The sequence below is a fragment of the Tetrao urogallus genome, assembly GCF_951394365.1.
Source record: "Tetrao urogallus genome assembly, chromosome: 9".
NCBI lineage: Eukaryota > Metazoa > Chordata > Aves > Galliformes > Phasianidae > Tetrao > Tetrao urogallus.
In genome coordinates this window covers 15,796,304-15,816,357 of record NC_136822.1, presented here as the reverse complement: position 1 = coordinate 15,816,357, position 20,054 = coordinate 15,796,304, and the positions used below count along the sequence as shown (strand labels likewise).

The following is a 20,054-nucleotide window of genomic DNA, read 5'->3' as shown; positions in this document are numbered from 1 at the left end:
ATAGGAAACAGAAGTAGACATAAAGAAGAAACTCAAGGAAGTTGTGGGGAGATGAACAGAAAACCTCATACTATTTTCAATACTCCTTTTTATCTTTTTTTTTTTTCCTAAATGCTGATGAAACAAAGATGGAAATGTAAGAGGAAATGCCCAGGCTGGAAAAAAACATCACTGTCAGTTACAGCAAGGACATGAGTATATCTGTGACTGTGGCTTGTGTTGCAAGCCCATACAATCCTGTCTGATTGCTACAGATGGTGTTTGTATTTTAAAATGTTTAGGTGAAACAGCACTCAAGAGAAAACAACTGCACAGCAATGCACACTTTAATGACTAAACACAATCTTTATTATAGAAACACCAATAATAGAAAAATAAAGGGCATGCATTCCTTTTCATAACAAAGTAATTTTTAGCAGCCATCTATGTGAGCAAGCTAAAAGTGATCAACCAAACCAATTCCATACACTTAAGAAGTTAATCTACATCTCCCTGGTTACCGGAACTAACAGCTGTTTTTTAATTTGGACTTTTTTTTGTCTGTCAGAGAACCGCAAAGGACTAAAAAAAAAAAATCTTACTTTATAAACTCATTGGGTATTTGCCTAAGTATGACACTGTATATTCATGGGATACCCTGAGCTACAGGGATGTGCTCACCTCCTAACTTCTGCTTCACTGTGTTCTTCACTCTTCTTGCAAGTAAATAGCAGCACGTCATGATCATTTCCTATTGTTTTGCCTTTGCCACTTAGCGCAAGCCCAGAGAAGATTATATACAGCTTCCAAAAAACAGCAAACAAATAGTGATATATTGCATGAGAATTAATCAGTTTAACATTAATCTAAACATTGTTCAGTATCAATAGTTTGATTCATTCTAGTGATAAAATGGGGTGAGAGAAAAGCATTAACTTTGCATCACTGGTAAAGCTGCCAGAGGGTGTGACAAGATTAAATACAGAATTATCAATCATCATTAAGAACAATTTTCAAGCCTCATTTTGATAGCAAATGTTAAAAGACTGAATATTAATATAAAGAGCTTTTCCAGTATAGAACATAACAAGAAAATCCTATATTTAATTAAAGTAATAAACCATACAGATAAAACAACCCAAAAATCCAAAGGCCGTGTGAAATAGGACTTAGTTTTTAACGGGAAAGATGTCTATTGACCACCAGCTGGATTAGCTTAGGGTCAGATCATGTGTGGAGCTGAGCTTTTTAGGTGACAGTTGTTATTAAAATGTCCACATATAACAGCTTGGGACAGCAGCATCAGAACTGCAGGCATGGGCTCATTTTCAATTGGAAGCACTTCCACATATTTACTGTTTCCTGCTGCTTAAACATTACACAGTTTATTAAAAAAAAAAAAAAAAAAGTGAGTGCTTTAATATAGTATTAAAAAAAAATCCTGCTTTCTAAACAAAAACAAATAACTCAGCAATAGCTCACAGCTCCACTTCCTGACCAGGCGGGCAGCAGCAGACATTTTACTTTGTACCAATGGTTTTCCTGAAAAGAAGCACAAGCAGCAGGCTCACGACTCCCCAGACCTTTCACGGCTGCAGTTCTTACAGACAAGGACTAGTTTCCACCACCCAGGTCTCTCATTAACCATCAGATTTTCATGTGGGATGAACCATGAACAGGAAGAACACCCTGAGAGCTAGGGCCTGAACAAGGGCAGTGGGCTGCATGTCCACTAACAGCAGGAAAAGGTGGGAGGGGGAAAATGGGCTTAATAAAGTTTGCTAAGTGATATTATCGCTGCTGGAGCCTTTCACAAAACAACCTTTGAAATAATGGAGCATTCAACTGATTGTAACTGCATGCTGCTTTACCTTATGATTATATTCAGCTGCCTCCCTTGTTCACAGCTGGTTTTAAGTTCTGTCTTTGGCTTCTCCAAGTGCAAAAGTGATTCCAAATTGTCTTTATCTTTCTTGGTTATGAGTTCATTGAAACTAAACTGGAACATTGCTGGAAAATGAGGATTACTGCCAGAGCCACATGTTATGGTGCTATTGAAGGGTGTTGTGTTTCCTGCTTGGCACGGACCAGAATCTTCTAGAAATTCACAGAATGGAGGGATTTAAGTAACTGAACTCTCTTGATGGTTAAACACTGGTAAAATATCAAAACTGGTTTTAAAGAATACTGCAGGCAAATCAGACTCACAAGGTACTGACATCAGTTTTAGCCAGTGTAAATCCACTGTCATTCATAACTGCTCAGGATTTGGGTCATTACCTAATGGAAATCAAATGATCTTCCAGCATTTATATTATGTTTATTTCCAAATAAAGCTAACAGCAAGACATTTTTGCAGATAGCTTCAGTCTTTCTTTTGTTTAACTGATGCCATTCCTGAGTCCTATCCAAGCAAAATATTTATTGGTAACATTAAGCTACTGCCCTGAACCCCAAGGGGAAAATGAGCTCTTACATAATATTGTTTTCTCTTCAATAAATGTTTTTACATATAAATCTTATCAATTTCATGTAGTTTCCTGCAGTGAGCAGATTTGATGGTGGTGTGTGTACTTGCATATTTGTGCATATGTTTATCTTTGTAACCTTTTATGACAAGGAGATTTTTCTTTTTTCAACAAAGAAAATTAGCTGAACTTAATTACTCTCAATAGCAATTACTGCTTACACGCCTTCACATTTGCTTAGCAGGAGGCAGACTACAAAGTGTTGCAAATACTTTAAAGCAACTCTAGACTGTTTCCATATGAAAATCCAGCTGCTCGGCTGCAAGTGTGGTGGACAGCATTAACTTCTGGGCAGAGTTTGTCCAAAGCCTGTGCAGGCTTTCAGTTCCACAGACACCTTAAGCAGACAACTTCAGTGGATTTCCATTTACTCAAGGACCTTGTGCAGGTCTGCTACAGTGCTGGCTACTTCAGTATCTTCCAACATTAAGAGAGAGATCACAATACTGTCATCCCACTGAGGTGACAGTTACCAAATTCAGTGGTGAACACTACAACAGGTCCATGTCTGTAAAGGAAGCAGGTGATGCATAAGCTCTTGTAAGACTACGAAATAATAGGCTCCGTGAATCTAGCAAGCAGTTTCACCCCAGTCCCTATCTATCACAGCAGCATCCTTAGCACAGGTCCACTTATCACAGTGCTTTCAGAGCCTCAGGTCAGCTTTCTCCACCTTGTGGAGACACAAACACATGGCAAAGGGATGCTGCATCTTGAGCACCAATTGGTAAATAGAATGTCTTGGCCTTGTGTGGATGAGTAGAGTTACTGACTCCAAACACCCTCCCAGTTCTGCACAGACATCTCAGCTGCCTGTCATCAGCTGCTGAATGGTGCAGCTAACAGAGTAACAGTGCAGGATAAACTCAGCAATGTCAGATTGCTCTCATATGCCATGTCTTGTGAGGCTGCAGTTCAAGAATTATTGGCAAGAAGGTCAGACATCATTGCAGAGAGGCTGAGACAGGCAATGATGAGCGGAAATTTTTGCATGCATTGCTCAGGCAGACCCTGTCTGACCCTGCTGAGTCATCTTATCTGCATACAGAGTCACTAGAGGCTAGAAAATTAATAAAAATACTGCCTCCAGAGTGAGAGTAGCGTATTACCACTGTGTCCCTCCAAAAGACTCAGTAGGAAACAGTAAGTTACCAAATGTAAGCCTGGTGTTTAAAAGGACTGAAGGGAACTTGCTTATCCATCGAAGTCATTCTTATACTTGCCCCAAATCTGTAGCAAAAAAACAGTGCTTCTGCAGGACTTGCTCTGATTTAATAGGGTTGCCTGTTGCTGTGGACCTCTGCTCTACTCACCTGAAGGTCGTATTGCTGGACTCAACTCTCCTAATAAATATGAATGGCATCTTAAAGAAATTGACTTTTCTTAATGCTTTTTTAGAAAAATCGGACGGTTTTTATGGGGGATAATGATGCTGCCTGCTTTAAGCTATTTTTAAGCATCTGACTGAGGTGGTCTGAATTGCCTCTTTTTTGATGATACAAAGAATTTAGGCTTCTAACTTTGATCCTCTGGACCCCATCTAAATAAGTTGCTAAGAACAGCCTAAAAATAGATGGTATAAATCATTTCCTTCCCACCTTACAGAAATTGCTTCCAGAAACATGCATTAGCTTTAAACACGTGGTGTCATTTCACCTAAAAATACGGCTCCAGAGCAGCAAGGCTGCCAGGTAAAAGCAAAAACTCATGTGATTCCCCTTCTTTGGAAGTACAAGAGCACCTCAGATACGTTCGTATCCTCTATGGGGCTTTTTTCTGGAAATCAGAAACGTGACAAACACAATGACCAACAGTCCCAGGATGCTCAGGCCCACGACGATGGGAACTGCTTTTGTGGTTTTATCAAGAAAACATTCTTCTTCTGAAAATAGAAAAAAGATCAGATAATGCATTAGAGTAGAAAAATGTATTTCTAGACTATGGATCCATATTCTAAAACATCAGCAAATACAAGCCAGAGGTTCTCAAGACCTTTCTTCTTATTCTAAACTATACTTAACATGATTTTATCTCTGATGAATCTTATCCCAAGAAAACAATACTTGGCCTGTGAATAGCTTCATGCTTCTCTGGAGAGTGACTTTTTCATACCCACAGTAATTGTTTTACTGCCAAGATGGGTACATACACAGTAGGAGGCTTTCTTGCTCATAGCAGATGTGGAGCATGATGCTACAATGTGCAAGTCTGAAAATAATGAGCAAGACACATCTTGGATGGATAAAAATTACTGCTTTGTGGCTTCTAATTGTTTCTGCCCAGTAAAAAGGAAATAGAGTTCAGAAGACATTGTTACAGCTTCTCAAACAGGCCAAGCTGTTGATGTAATGCTGCTGTAATCTATACAAAATTATAAGGATCTTGAAACCAATGATCATTATTGCTTTCTTCTTCTTCCCCTTATAAGCAAATATAAGGGATAAACAGAAGTCCCAAGAAACCAACAGGGAGGAGGCTGGTGATGTGCTTATTTTATGGAACTATTCCTTTACTGGGAATTTAGTCTTTCAAAATCTTTATACACAGCAGATATAGGTAACAGCTTCATAACTATTTCACGGCTGCTGGAGAATTATTTCAGGGATGGTATCTGCATTCTCAGCCCTTTTAATTAAGAGCAAAACTAGCTTAATTTTGCACATGGCACTGGCTAGCAGAGGTTAGCCCGTCCCTGAAAACAGAGAGTATTTCTAAGCTGTATCTGCTAGAGGTGAGGCCACCAGAAGCCATATCTGAACTAATTCATTGTGCACATTCAAATGGGAATGTGGGACCAGATGGGGTTCTATGAGTTGTTCCAGCTCAGCTTTCTTCTGCTAAAAAGTCTTCAGAAGTCTGAGAGCACAGACTGGATTCTCAGTGGGGCTTTTAAGAACCTAAAGAAAGTTTATAAAAAAAAGCTTCCATGTCTTAAAACAGTTCCAGATGTAGCTTCCCATTATATTCCTTCTGGAATAAGAAACCAAATTTTTAAACTAACAATAGAAGAACAAGTCAGATAGAGCCAAACTAAGTCAAAAGACAAATCTAAATTAAGAAGAAAGCAGAAGCTGTATTTTGTAGGCATTCAGAAAGTCAGATGGCAGAAGAAGGGAACGTTTTATTAGTGCATGTAGAGGGCTGGACTGCTGATAAAAATCATCTGCCCACATGAGTTCCTGTATGGAAATACCCTGAGCAGAAGTCGCAGAAACGTGTTCTGTTTGAAGGAGAACTCAGGGTACCGCTGAGACCATCTCTCTTCTGTGTAGAATTTTTCATGAACCTCCTAAAAGTAAGGCAGTGAACTGATACCCATACTGTGAGACGTGGGGATTTCCAAGGTCACCCAACGGTCCTGGACTCCACACCCCATCCAGTTCCCAGCTGCATCCCAACAAGAAACATGGATGGCAATGCCTCATTTCTCTGTAGAAGGAAATTCAGGTGCGGGCATAGGAATGAAGCTGGGAGGATCCCCAGTACATTCTCCCAGCACAGGCAGTGCAGGGATCCTAAAGTCCAGTACTGGTCTTCTCTGTCTTTGCAGCAGGTAGTGCTAAGCTACATGGTTGTGTATACTCAAAACCCAGACATCATATTTTAATTCTGAAACTAAGTGTGACAGTTGTGATCCTCCTCTGGGGCACATTTCATCATTTCTAGATACAGCTGCTCTGCAAGTATCATCCTGCATTGACAAATATCCCTTACTAATTGGCAGTTTCACTGCTGCAGCTGTGGGATGTCATGGGCTGTCAAAAGCTTTTCAAAATTGCTAAAGATATTGAGGGCAGTGACCTTGAACTGATCTGTATTATCTATGAGGGGCTGGAAAACGCCAATGAAATGGTGGTGAGCACACCTCACCTGGGAAAAAAGAGGGGAGAGAAATAAAATGGAGGCTGTCCAGCTGAACATTTTTAATGAAAATGGGAAATGGAAGTTATTAAATTCAGGAGGGAAAGATGCTTTGCCATGGGTATTAGCACAGTGTTGAAAATTATTGGGAAGAGAGTGAAACTACAGCAGCAGGCAGGATGCAGTATCTGGCAAGAAGTCTGTATGGTTAACATCTAGCAGAAGGAGATACCTCGGCCTACTGGACTGCTGACAATTAGATCTCAGAAGGGTGGAAAATATTTCCACATTACTTACCTTTTCCAAACTGGTTGCCAACAATATCAAAGGCCTGCAGCTGCATGTTAACAATGAATAGCTGGTAGGTTCTCTCCAAGCCAAAGGTTTGCTTGCTGGCACACTTAAAGGAATTCCCCAGCTTTGCTGTAAAATGCTGCTGGCGTATGGCTATGTAATAAAGTATACCTGGAGGTCATAAAGACAGAGATAGTGATAAATGGGCATCCAAAATAATGCTGCACAACCAGAATCTTCCCGAGATAAATGGAGGTTCAGAAGCAGTGTCACAGTTGTTACGAAAGCACAGATGTTTTCCCTGTAATATATCAGTTAATTTTGTTTGTGTTTAAATGAGTGCTTCAATTGCCAATGGACGACTCAGCCAAGCTTGGGTCCGAAAAAGATGCAGGGCGTTCATTGCAACAGTGCTGCCTGTGGACAACAGCAACATCTAGCAGAGAGGCAGTAACAACACGCAGTGTCTCTCACCAGCACCACTGTGGAGGACTGACAGTCCATGTGAAAACTTCAAAACTGAAGATTAGGCTGATCAGCTGGTGTTTGCTGCAATTGGCATTTAGCAAAATTGATATTTTGGCATTTTTGATCTTAAATTTTATTCTGAAAGAGTGGTGAAAGCAAAGGGAGAGTTTTTGAAGGTGAAAGGGAAATTAAAAGAAAATAATGAAACTACAACTTGGTCACCTCTTTTCCACTTTCATGCCATGACATTTAGGTGAATGACACGTTGAAAGCCTAACGAATACATAATTTGCAGCATTCAGAGTTTTAAAATATGAAAGTCTATCCCACACCCAGAACTGTTTGATAGCAATTTAACACAGTGAACATTAAATATAAAAGCACTGACCTTCAGAAGGTAACTGTAATTCAGCCTCAATTGTACTGACATAGTATGTTGGATCTTTCTGCAAAAGATGATGCATCTTTATTCCTACTACATCCCTATATTTGTAGAAAAAAATAAAGTTCACCACAGCAAAATGCTTGCAAAATAGGTTCTCAAAGAAAGACTTTTCAAAGCATCACCTTGAAGACTTATGAACCAACCTGCCTGGATGTATTGCATTTTCTTTTCCAAATCATTAGTAGACAAGTCGCCAGCATAACGCTGTGATCTCGGATACTTCACCAGTTTTGCTCAGTGCAGTGAAACCAGACATGCAGATGTGCTTTTGCACACATTGCTCAAGCTAGACATTTGTGTGACATGTGGTAACCAAAAGTAGGAGGGGGTTAAGCAAGTGTTATATATTGCATAAGGCATTTTATTTTTATCCACCGGGTTTGCTTTCATTGAGGGTCCCAGCAATGCTTGCATTGGTAATCCTGCAGTTAATTGATCCCTGCTGACCTGCAGGCTGACTGCTTGCAGAACCCATGGTGATATATTTTAAAGTACCCAGGACTCCAGCACTGCTGTGCAGTTTATGCATCGATGGCCTTTATGTGAGCAAACTGCAGAAAGCAGCCATGCTTCTGTATATCATTGCTTTGAACCAGAAGAGGGCAGCAACCAGCAGAGACAGGAGCCCTTCACAGAGGTACTGCTTGTTTTCTACTTTGTCTACCAACAGAAATCACTACAAATGAGGAAACAGCAACCTTGATTGTCTATATAGGGAAGAAATAACTGTTATGTTCTACCCTGTTGGTGCTGGCTGGCTTTATTTCATACGCCTACAGTCTGCCAACAAGGAAAGCACCTGGTACTATAGCACAAAACAAAATTTCCAGCTGGACTTTGCCCATCCATGCTCCAAAACCCTGGTGCAAACTGAACACTCTCCTGCCCAGGGCAGCCAAAGCATGACAGAAAGCCCCAGGGACTTTTCACTCCTAGCAGCACTGAAGCATGCTGAGAGTCTCTATGTAGCTTCCCTGTTATTGGTTTTAATTCCAGCTCTGAGCACATAGGGATTGGTGACTGCAGCTGGTGGCTAAGGAGTAGCAAACATGAATCTCTTCTGTGCACTCGCATTTAATGTCCTGCAGTTTTAATGCTGGTAGGGTAGATTGTGAAAGAAGTTTAAGAAATAAAATGGTTCTCAGCATTATCCTACTTAAAGACATAAATAGGTCAAATAGCACATTTTTTTGGCAGCAGCATTATCTTCTGTTTGGACAGAGTTATTGACTTTGCTCAGGATGAATGCCTGTTCCTACTTCATGTATTGTGGGTTGGTTATGAAACTTCCCTTTGTCAAGTTCTTTGCCAAAGGCACCTGGCAGCACTGAGTACGGAGCTTCTCACCTCCCTACGGCCACACCACAGCCCCTGGCCCAGCTCCACCTTCACCCCTGCAAATCACAAGTGCCACCTCTATAGCACTCCTGGTTCAAAGTCAGCACTGCAGAAGCTGGAGAGGCCAAACACATCAGTAACAGCAGCAGAACGATTTCTTAATAACTTGCCTTTCAAAGAAAGCTTAAGCCGTGCCCTCCTGCTCTCTTGAGACTTATCTTGGGTGGATTGCATAATGCTGTGCCAGTAAGCATCTTTTTCAGGACAAGAGAGGTCAAAAGGTTCACATCACTCTCCTTAGCTCTGCTGTGAGCTGGTACTTTTATGGGTACTTGAATCACTGGACTTTTTCTAAGGATCTTCATAACACAGAGAACGCCACACTTGTTGCAGAAAGCACACTTTTAAACCAAACACTCATGGTGTGAACTGATCCTTTGTTCTAAAACAGAACTTTCCTTTGTACCTTTCAGATGTCTTTCAGTCATCAACAAAAATCAAGACAATTACTGATTGAAAGCTTTCCCAAGCATTAATGACCAAGTATTCAGCTGTGATAAAATTTACTGTTGCCTCTTGGAGCATGACTGACCTCTGGCAGTTTTCTCCTGTAGTTTTAATACCAGCAACACTCATGGTAGGTTACATTGAAGACCTGTCTGCATGCGATGTAGTTTGAGCTGGAAATGTGGTATCAATACACATCCCATCAAAATAAACACTGATTTTCATACTAGGAAAGCATAGGCCTATCTCTTGCTCAAGTTTCTGTGTATATTTGTAAGTTTCCCTGGACTGGTGCATTTTAAGGGCACTTATCTACACATTTGTTGTTGCAGTTCAGTTGTTTGGAATCTTCTTCTAATCAGAAATTAGAAGAAATTAAGCCCTCTGGGCTCTGGACAGGCTGTGGCTTCTGGGTACATACACCTTCATAGGCTGCCCTCTGGATTTAACAACCACATTCAACTTTTGCCTGGGCAGCATTTATGGGAAGCAAATGACTAATTCCACATACATCCAGGTTGTCTCAGAGATACCACTTCATAAGGACAACTTGATAGCATGACTCAGAGCTTCCAGCACACACACCTTGCTTCTGCACAGTAGCTCCAGCCCAGGCCCAATTCTCTGTCACACTCCAATGCAAGCAGCAGATGTGGACTTCCCTCCCCCTCCCCCTAGTTAGATTTTACCTCTGTAAATATGAGTTGCAGATTTTGCTTAGCACTAATCTATATTTTGTGCTGCTAGTTTGGCAGAACATTTAGCCAAAGGATCCAAGGGCACTGTATTTATCCTTTATTACACGTATGAACCCTTCAAAATTCAGAGTTCCAATAGACAAGATAGGATGAAACACTGAAAGTAGCCCTGCTCTGAGCTGGGGACTGGGCCAGGTGGCCTACAGTCTCTCCTGGACTGAATTAATCGTGGTTCTGTAAATCCAGGCTCTTGGGAAGGACAGGACAACTAGCACCGAGATGGATGAAATGCCCTTTTCCACAGCACGCTGCACATCACTGGTTTGGCTGGAAGTGGATCAGGGGCAGCCTGGGTTCCCGTTCCCCAGACCTAAACCTTGTTCCCACTAAATACAGTTACCTTTACAAAGACGAAGCTTATAAATCCTCCAGTGAAAGTGATGTTCAGCACAGACTGCACCATCCCACAGCTTCCAGATATCTGGGTGGTGTTGGGGTTGACAGTCAGGTACTCCATCTGCTTCTGTGGAGAAATGAGGACATTGTGGGGCTATTTATGAAGTGGAGGGGGAAAACTTAATATGAAACATGCAGGTTAATATGTTTGGAGTTTAATTATGTGGTTGGATTAACAGACCAATGCCCAATGGCTGTATTAATGGAGGTTACAGAACCATTATTCGGAAGGCCATCATCACAATTTCAGGGTTTTTACATCTTTTGCTGAATCATTCGCCATGGATCAATGCCAAGAGAGGGTAGCAGTTTCCCAGAACCCCTGTACTGATCCAGCTGGCTGACATGATGCTCCCAAAACCTCATTTTTCAGCACTGAGACAACTCATCTCTGAATCCAAACAAGTCTGTGAGCTGATAATTTAATTCTCCCACTGAAACTTGCTATTTTAAACCCTTCACTGATGTCACTTCAGATTTTAACTAATCTCCCATTCTGGGAAAGAGAAGTAACACTGGAGCCAATCTGCCCTCCCAAATATTGCTGCCATGGATATATTGCTGAAATAAGAAAGTATATAACATAATTATACGAACCAAAGTACAGCAGTTGAGATGCTGTGTCACAAAAAAAGGCTTCAGACTCACAACAAACCAGTTATTTTTATCATACAACTTAATTTCTGCAAATTGCTTTTAAAGGAATAGAATACATTCCAGCAAATGAAGTAGTCTTTATAAGGCTTAGCCTCGTAGTGCTTTCACCTCACCTTCTGTGTGCTTAGAGCCATCAGCTGCAAACCCATCACCGCTTTGATGCAGGTCTTGTTGCTGCTGGAAATGGTGTATGTGCCAGTGGGGATGGGAGAAGGCTGTGGTGCCAGAGTGGGTCTCACCATCATTGTAGTAGATAGGATGGTTGTATGAGTCCCCTGATGAGTGGTGGTTGCGTTGGTCATGGCTGTGGCTGTAGGACTTCCAGAAGTTGTGTGATTAATTGAGCTTGTGGTGGGATTTGCAGTACTGTTATCAGTGGCTGTAGTATTTATGGCAGCAGTTGTTGTTTGTGTCTTTGATGTTGTACTCTCTATGGTTGTGTTTGTAACTGTGTTCACATGGGTTGTGATTTGGTTGTCTGGGGACACAGTTGTGTTCTTCACAGCTGGTGTAACTGTTTCCATTGCCTGGGTTGTAGCCTGGCCAGATGCAGCTGTGTTTGCTGCAGTTGAGGTTACTGCTGTGGAAGATGTCTGGCCATACGCTTTGCTGATATTTGCTCCTGCCTGGGCTGTCATATAAGAGGCTGGTGCTGTTGTTACCCAGCGTTGGTCTGTTGTCTGCAGAGTAGTTGTATGGTTTATGGAGCCTGTGATGTTAGGTTGAACTGCAGTGCTTTGATGGGGTGGTGAATGATAAACAGAAAGTGGCAGAGCAGAAGTGATGGTATGGTGGAAGGACGTGGTTTGTGGAGACGGCTTGACACCCAGGGCCACTTCAGCACAGCAGGAAGAAAATGCTGCAAAGAAATGAAAAGTCAGTAGTCTAAAACCATTGCATTTAACGTTCTTGTTGATATTTGCAACATAACTGCTCCCATTTTGTTATCATGACTTTATTCTTCCTTTGGCTTAATGTCATGATAGGAGAGCACAAGCAGACATAATTTTGCACTGCTTCCCCAATCTTCACACCTCTGAATATATCCACTGCAGAGGCAGCACATTGGCTCCTTACTCCCCACATGTTGCACTGACTGCTGAACAAGACAGCGGATGCTACAGAGATGTGAATAGATCTTGCACAATCCCTACATTGTACATGAACTCCCTTGCAGACAACAGTGCAGCAAGATCTGCTGGGAGTAAATTATCAAGGTATAAGGAACAACTTGTTCCACTGTGGGTTGCTGTTAAAATGAAATCCAAGCATAACAAGTGAAGAGGTGGTTGGTTAGTCACAAACAAAGCATGGGGAAAGGGAACAATTTTTGTATGTGAAAGAAGTGAGGAAACGTAGTGGTCTTATGATGATTCAGAACAGACTGGGAGGCAGAAATTCCAGGAATTTGTTTGTGGTGCTGATGTAGATACGGCAGCCTGACCCCTCAAGTTCTTCCTCATGGGAGATACCCAGGGAAAGATGGGCCCTCTTAGTAATGCTTTTTCGGCAATGAGAAACAAATTTGAGGGTACAGCTTTCAGGGGTTTTTTGAACCGCATCTAAAAATACTCACAGCACAAAAATCACACCGGCATTTTGTAACATTTACAGAAATGTATTCCTTGCAAAATGGAAAAGATGTAGTTCCTATGTGTAAGTAACAAAGGGAGGATAATGTACACTGTAAAAAGAGATGAAGTTCACAATTGTTCAACTTAAATCTTTGATTGTGAGTATGCAACAAGGCACTGTAAAGACAAGACCAAGCTAAAAGCCACAAGTCACAGACATAAATGTATTGTTTGATGTGCATGAGGCTTTACATGTAGTTAAACGCTTTACTGACTAAATTAGCTGGTGGACAGAGATGAATTCTCTAGTCTGTAGACAGAAAGAATCCAAAAGTCTGATTTTCCCTTAGAAATGACTGTGATAGAGGAGAAGTGGAGGGATATGCTCCATATTCCTAAACTTGCCTAAACTTGCCTGGTTTCACCTCCGTACTGAACTGCACACACATGACTGCAAATGTAGCTGTTATCATCAGAGAAATACAAGTTTGTGCAATTGAAAAGTCACAAAAATAAGGACAGATCCCTCTGCTATTACATTTTATCAGAAGGAACTGAAAGTGCTGTAATTAGTATCATATTTTAGTTCATTTTCTCTCTTTTTTCTTGCCTTTACCACACCTGCTGTCAAAGTTGAGAAGCAAGTAACTTCTCCTCTGTATGTTCATCTCAATCAGACCAGTGGAAAATCAGAGCAGTTGCTGTGTAACACAACAGAAAAAGAAAGAAGAAGCTGCAATTTTCACTCTTTTTTTTTTTTAGCCATGTATGTTTGTGAAACAATTCATACTTGAATTTATGTAAGCCTTAAGCAGTCAGCACTTCTCAGTTTTTACTTAATGGATTGGTTTTGGTTATTGACTACGTAACACAAAAATTTATGGGCATGGAAAGAAACATCATTTCCCTTTTCACTTGGATGTTGTCCATAGTTTTTAAATGGAATTTCATTTTCCCCAGAAGGTCATTTCATCAGAAAAATAATCAGCCCAATGTGGTCACTGAAACACCTCTTGGATGGCCTTGGTTCGTACCCTCCAGGTGACTTGCCAGTATCCTCCAGCTTAGCTGTCCCCAGCATTTTGGGCCCCCTGTTGGGCCATGCCCATGTTTCCAAACCTGTTGGTTTGGGTCATCTCAAAACGCATTTGGCCACTGATCTCAGAAAGTCTTCCCAGGGATGAGTAAAGATTGATCTCTGCCAACCCAGTGGTCTTGGCCATCAAAAGCGGCCACAAAGCAACAGCAAATTGCAGCTCTGCATCCTGCAGTTAGCTTCCATTTCTTTTTTCTCTGAGAAATTTGCCACCCCTAATGGGTCTGGACCCAAAGTCCATGCATTCTGACAGAGGAAGTTTCAGGTTTTCCCTCCATCCAGTAGCATCCAGAGGAGGACAACAAGGATGATGAAGGGTCTAGAGGGAAAGTTATACAAGGTCACTTCGTTCTTTCAGCCCAGAGAAGGGGGCCGAGGGGAGGCCTTGTGATATCCTACAGCTCCTTACAAGGGAGCACAGGAGCAGTGCTGAGCTCTGCTGACTCTCCAGTGAGAACCAACACCGGCAGAGGCACACAGTTCATCTGTTCAAAGGAATTAAGGTGGAAGGGTCTTGATCTGGCTGTAAAATGTCTCAGCCTGGCAGCCCATGACGCAGAGGATGGAAGAACCTCTTGCTGGGGATTTCTGACCCTTCTCACCTAACCACACACCCACAGTTTGTTCTGCTTTATGCTGCCCAGAAGAAATGCCTGTTTGGATGACAGATTCTGTGCTAGTTACAGACACAAAAACCTGACTTAGCTCCTACAGAAAAGACTCTTGCCAGTTCTGGCTGCTTTGATTTGAGCTCTCGAGGAACAGGAAAAGCACTAAGATATTCTGAGAGGCTTTGGTTCTCTCTAATATAGTTTACTTCAAACACAAGAGCAGTTTCTTAAACATCCTACCCTTCAGACTCTTCTCCCCTAAACTCTGATTCATTTTAATTCCCTACCTGAGTAGAAAGAGTCTGTGGCATTAATGAAAGATCACAACAAATTACTGAAGGAACTATCAAAAACGAATGAATAGCAACTGAGCAAGAAGTTCATCCTGGCCAAAGACACCCCTGCTGACCACTGAGTTATTTCTCCAAGTCTGCATACGTTTTGGGGTCACTTCAGCAGACTGTGGCTATGAGGCAGGTGTCATAAAGTAGAGCAGATGCGGCTGGAGCTCTGTGTGGTAAAGTCCTGCACTGCTCCCCTGCTCACCGCGCTGCCACTGCAGAGCTGGGAGAGGGGCAGGAGTCGTTGCTGGTGTGAACTGTGCATGCAGATAGCAAAGCACACCACAGAAACCCAGGACCCCACCAGCAAGCAAAAGTCCTTAGCCATTACACAGATTAAATTACTCTCTGTCCACCTGGGCCAAGTAGATTTTGTGCAGCTGCAAGTGCAGTGAGTTTACATGCTAAGACACATCCTTGACCAGGCTCACTCCACAGATTTTCAGGGACAAGCACTAAGGATCAAATGGTGACTTTGATGTAGGTGGTTGTTAGATAGGTCCCAGCTTCTCCCAAACTTCCCAGAGCCCCCTGCCTTGCTTTTGCTTTCCTCACACCCTGCATCTTGCAAACAAACAAGCAATGTTTATTTATGTGTTGTTTTTTTTTTTGCTTATCTCACTCAAGACATTCAGTCAGTTCTGCTGGACATCATATTTAATTAAAGACAACAAATATAAATAAGCCTCCTTCTAATACTATTTTGAGCTGACTCAATCACACAGAGTTCATGTCACCACAGAGTGCAAAATACAAGAGAAAACATTACATTAAGTTTACACCAGCTACAATTAAATTAAATTGTATGTAAATTAAAAAACAGTTATAGTTAATTCTTTCTGGTGGGGCTTTATTAAAATCACCTTTAATGCTAGCTGCAAGACTGTTTCCAGTTTGCAGGCTTTTAGCTCCTCTCATAAGCGCAAAGAAAGAAAAGCAACATAATCTGCCTTTTTTTTATAGAGAAATGATGGAAGATGTGACTCACCGCAGGCAAAGGCTAGCAAGACCAAGTGTGATTTGCTCCTTCCCATGGTCAGTGCAGCTGTGAGGCCAAGAGATGCTGCTTCTCGCTGTGGTGCAGCAGAAAGGAAATAAAGGTTTTCTGGGGACTGCAAAGTTTCACTTGATTCAGGGAGTGCTCAGTCACATGGGTGGAAAGGAGGTGGGGAGGGAGGGGGGAATCCAGTGCTCATCTATAAACTAATGCAAAAAGAAATAGCTGCTGGTTAAGAAGGAAAGTGAAAACAGAAAGAACTGCAGCAGAGGACAAGCTCTTACCTACAGTCAAAGCCTGGGGTTCTGTAAGGCCATGTAGAACTTCATGCTCTTTTCTCCAGTTTTGGTTACTGAGAACAGACTGCAGCTGCACCCCACTGGAGGGCTAAGACCTGTAAATCAGTACTTTCTCCCATGCTCTTTTGAAAAAAAAAAAGTTTCTTTGGGGTAAATTCCTCCTCTGAAATTAAGGCACAGAAGGGAAAGGCGTTTTCTCTGTCTTTCTCCTCAAAACCTGATAAAAGTGAGACAGGACTAAGCAAAGTCTCAAAGAGGCTGTGGTTCTTCCTGGGGCTGCTGGTAGCCTTTGTTGGATGGTGCAGCCAAGGTGGCTCACCATTAGCATTGAGTCCAAACATATTCCCCAGCAAACAGCAATGACCCACCTGTGTTCCATGAAGGATCCTCTGTGAGCTGTGCCAAGCCAGAACAAAAGTTGCACAGGCAGGTCCCACTGTGTGTGGCCACATGCCAGCGATCTGCAGCAGAACATTTCACCTGCATGTTTGTGTGGATGGATTTCCAGCCCCATGTCCTCACTATGAGGCCTGATAAAGCTGGAAGCTTAATGGAAGTAGAAAAGAGATGATAAACTCATAGAATAAAAGGAAAAAATGCAGGGACTCTTGTGGTCCTGATTCTTCTCTCTCTCACGCCAGAATTAAAGTGCAGTAACACAGTGAGGCCAATGACTTGAAAACTCAGATGAAGTGAAGTGGATGCTGCCTGAAATTAGCTCCAACTTATTTTGTTCTCTGTGTTTCCATTGTGTTTCCACATTCTCATTTGTACTTCCCTGCCCCCCTACATGATCCACAATACACATATGTGCCCTCCTCAATAAGCCATTGGTAGCCAAGGGTATGAAGATAATGTGAGGATATTTGCAATAAAATCAACCCATTCCTTGCCTCATGACCCCAAACATCAGCACGCACAACTCTGACCTGTCTTGGTAAATCTCTGCACTCTCCTAACAGTCCCAAAAATTCAGGAACATGAATAAGAGAGAAAGACTAAGAAAATTTAAAACAACTTTTTTTTATGATTCACACATAAAGTTGAGTTGGATAAATGCATGGTTGGTTGCTTTTGCCAGGTGTGTTGATAGGACTTTTCCAATACTCGTTTGTTCTGAATAGAAAGAAATCTCACTTGACTTGTTGCTTCATACAGAGACATCAACCACAATGTTTTGTACTAGTTATAGTTTTTATAAATTTCAAACAAAGTGTGGTTTTACATAGGTCAGAATTACAGAAAGCTCATTTGCACACTTTTTTTCTTGTAATAATTTCATACATTCATCTTGACTGGAAAAAAGAACAGGTAATTCTGTGCTCTTTCCCTGTCTGATTATCTCTCATCAGCCACAATATACAAATACATCATTATCAACACAATGGAAAATATGTAAGAAACAAACTGTACCAATTCTTAGCTGGGGAGAGGAAATGTTGGCAGCTATTTCAGCTCTAGCTGCAAGAAGAAACACTGAATTTGGCTCTCTTTTTCTTCTCCTTATTCTTAAATATTTCTAATAATACATATATTAGAAATCAGGCTTAGAGTATTTTTGGAAGGAAAAACAAGGCCTTTTCATACTCAGTCCTGCTTGTAATCTCAGAGACTTAAGAAAACGATGGATAAAAGAATGGCTTTTCATTACATACACAAACAGAACATAAGACCAGGTGTGCAGCTTTGTTATGATTGGCAACATAAGCCAATGTCCAGACAGGGTTGGGCTGCAGCCACGTATGGCCCAGACAACAACCATTGGTCTGATACTCCATTCGGTGGTGGTAGGCAGTGAAAGAAGGAGAGGATCAAGCCTGGTTACTTTCTGGCCTTGATTGACATCATGGTGATTGCCTGCATACCAATTTGTCACTACCTCCAGTAATGAAGGAGTCCATTGCCCAACTATACCCAAATCAGCAGAGGGAATACTGTCAAGGATGTGAGGTTGCTGAAAATCTCACGTACTGCATACAGCCATGGGGCCAGGAGTTACTAACCATCCTCAGGACATTCATAGTGCAGGAGTGACTTAACCTTTGGTCAAACAGGAAAAAATGTGAAATTTTGGAAAAAAGTAATAATGCAAAAGCAAAGTAGGAATGAGAATTGTAATAACAGCCCATACCTTTGCAGTGAGTCAGTGTGCTGGGAGACACGAGACAGCTTTGTAGCGGTCTACTTCCCTGCTTCAGCTCCAGACTACTCCATAGGATGCCACCACTGACACTCTTGTAGGGCACAGTGGGACGTGGGGGTGAATGCTCTGCTTTCCCCTGAAAGGTCTTTAGTTTTTGAATCCACACTAGAGTTCAGCATCAGAATTGGTATGAGGGAACTTCAGTATCTCCCATTTTACTCAAAGATAGTGAGACACCAGGGCTATAGGAATATCTCACTGTCAGTCTGCACACAGCAGAGGTAGGATGAGGATTCACAATACCTGATTTTCCATCTCCAGTTCAAACAAAGAATTCCCACTGCTATTTCACCATTGGAATGAGATTCCTTCACTTGAAACTCCAAAGTGCAAGTTGGGGTCTTTCCATGAGTGTGTAATGTCACAAATACTAGTTTGGGCAGTTTCACATACACAGGGTAACCCTTCCCCATCTCTCTCTCACACAAAAATCTTACTATACTTACTTAATGTGCAATCAAAGCTCCCTTCCCCTTTCCTCTCCTGTGCTTAGGGCAAGGGTAGACAGGAGCACTGTTAGCAGGCAAAAAATACTGAAAGTAATATAGAAACAAAAATGAAGTCATTTTATGGAGAGGATTAAATGATTGCACTACAAAAAAAAAAAAAATTATATATATATATATATATGTATCACTGCACATTCCTTGGGGGGGGGGGGGAACTGAAAGGAATCAGTTCTTCCCTCAAGGTGCTCATAACTTCAACAGACTTTAACAGGAGTCATGTTCCTGGGAGCCTACAGGTCATTTTTAAGGTAAATGACCAGCACAAAATGTACAAGCTCTTATCTCTGTAGGACAACATTGGCTTTGAAAAAGGTACAGAACTCTCAAATCCTTTTGTCATGAATAAAACCATTAGAAACCACGAAGTTTAGATATTGAGGGTCAGAAGAACATTATTCATGGGAATTCACTACCACAGTGCAACTAATAATTAACTAGTAATCCTTCACAGGTAAATAATAATAATAATCTGAATAAACCTTTATCTACTTACTTTGAGGCTTTTTCTTGAATGGGACTATTTACTTGCTTCACAGCTATCCTGACTCACACACTAAGATATCTGCAATACCAGCCTTCACTGAAACACAAAGAAAAATGTTCAGGTTCCTGCAAAGAGGATAACAGAAATGTTGCAGACTCTTACTATTTTGCCAAGGAGTGATTTTTGGTTTTGCTTCATCTCCATTTTTACTGTTTTTGTCCCCTTCATTATTTACACAGAGCATCACTACTCTTAGGGTTAAACAGAAAATCTCTCACAGTAAAAGCCAATTCTTGAGCTCCTAGGGTCATTTATTCCTGCCTGATCTTTACTGGCTTGCAACCCTTTGTCAATTCTAATCTTAACTAAAATACTAGCAGCTTTTGTGGGACCTAAATCCAATTGCCATCAAAATGCTTTCATGCCTTAACAGATGCTCTAAATGAGCTAATGGCTTGTAAAGGAATAATAAAATCTGTAATCACTTCATATAATACATTACATCCCTATGTGGCAGAGATTTGGTAGAATCCTATAACCAAACGTCCTGGAAATAAGTATTTAACACCAACACTTTACCCACTCATTGGAGCACCTAATGCTCACTGTCTATTTGTGATGCTTAGATATATTCCATATGGGGAATGAAATGTACCTACTCCATAGCCCAGCACAAAAAGAAAGCATGCAGTCTACTCAAACATATGAC

General features: G+C 41.4%; 1 protein-coding gene across 1 annotated transcript; it reads right to left on the bottom strand.

The window, feature by feature from the left end:
• Positions 1 to 4,249: 4,249 nt before the first annotated feature.
• Positions 4,250 to 15,887, bottom strand: LAMP3 (lysosomal associated membrane protein 3; the record flags this gene model as incomplete). The annotated part of the gene is made up of 6 exons (XM_079539729.1): positions 4,250 to 4,389; positions 6,666 to 6,833; positions 7,519 to 7,576; positions 10,519 to 10,641; positions 11,345 to 12,090; positions 15,842 to 15,887. The coding sequence occupies 6 exons, from the start codon at positions 15,885 to 15,887 to the stop codon at positions 4,250 to 4,252; spliced, it is 1,281 nt and encodes a 426-aa protein (XP_079395855.1).
• Between the last annotated feature and the right edge of the window lie 4,167 nt (positions 15,888 to 20,054).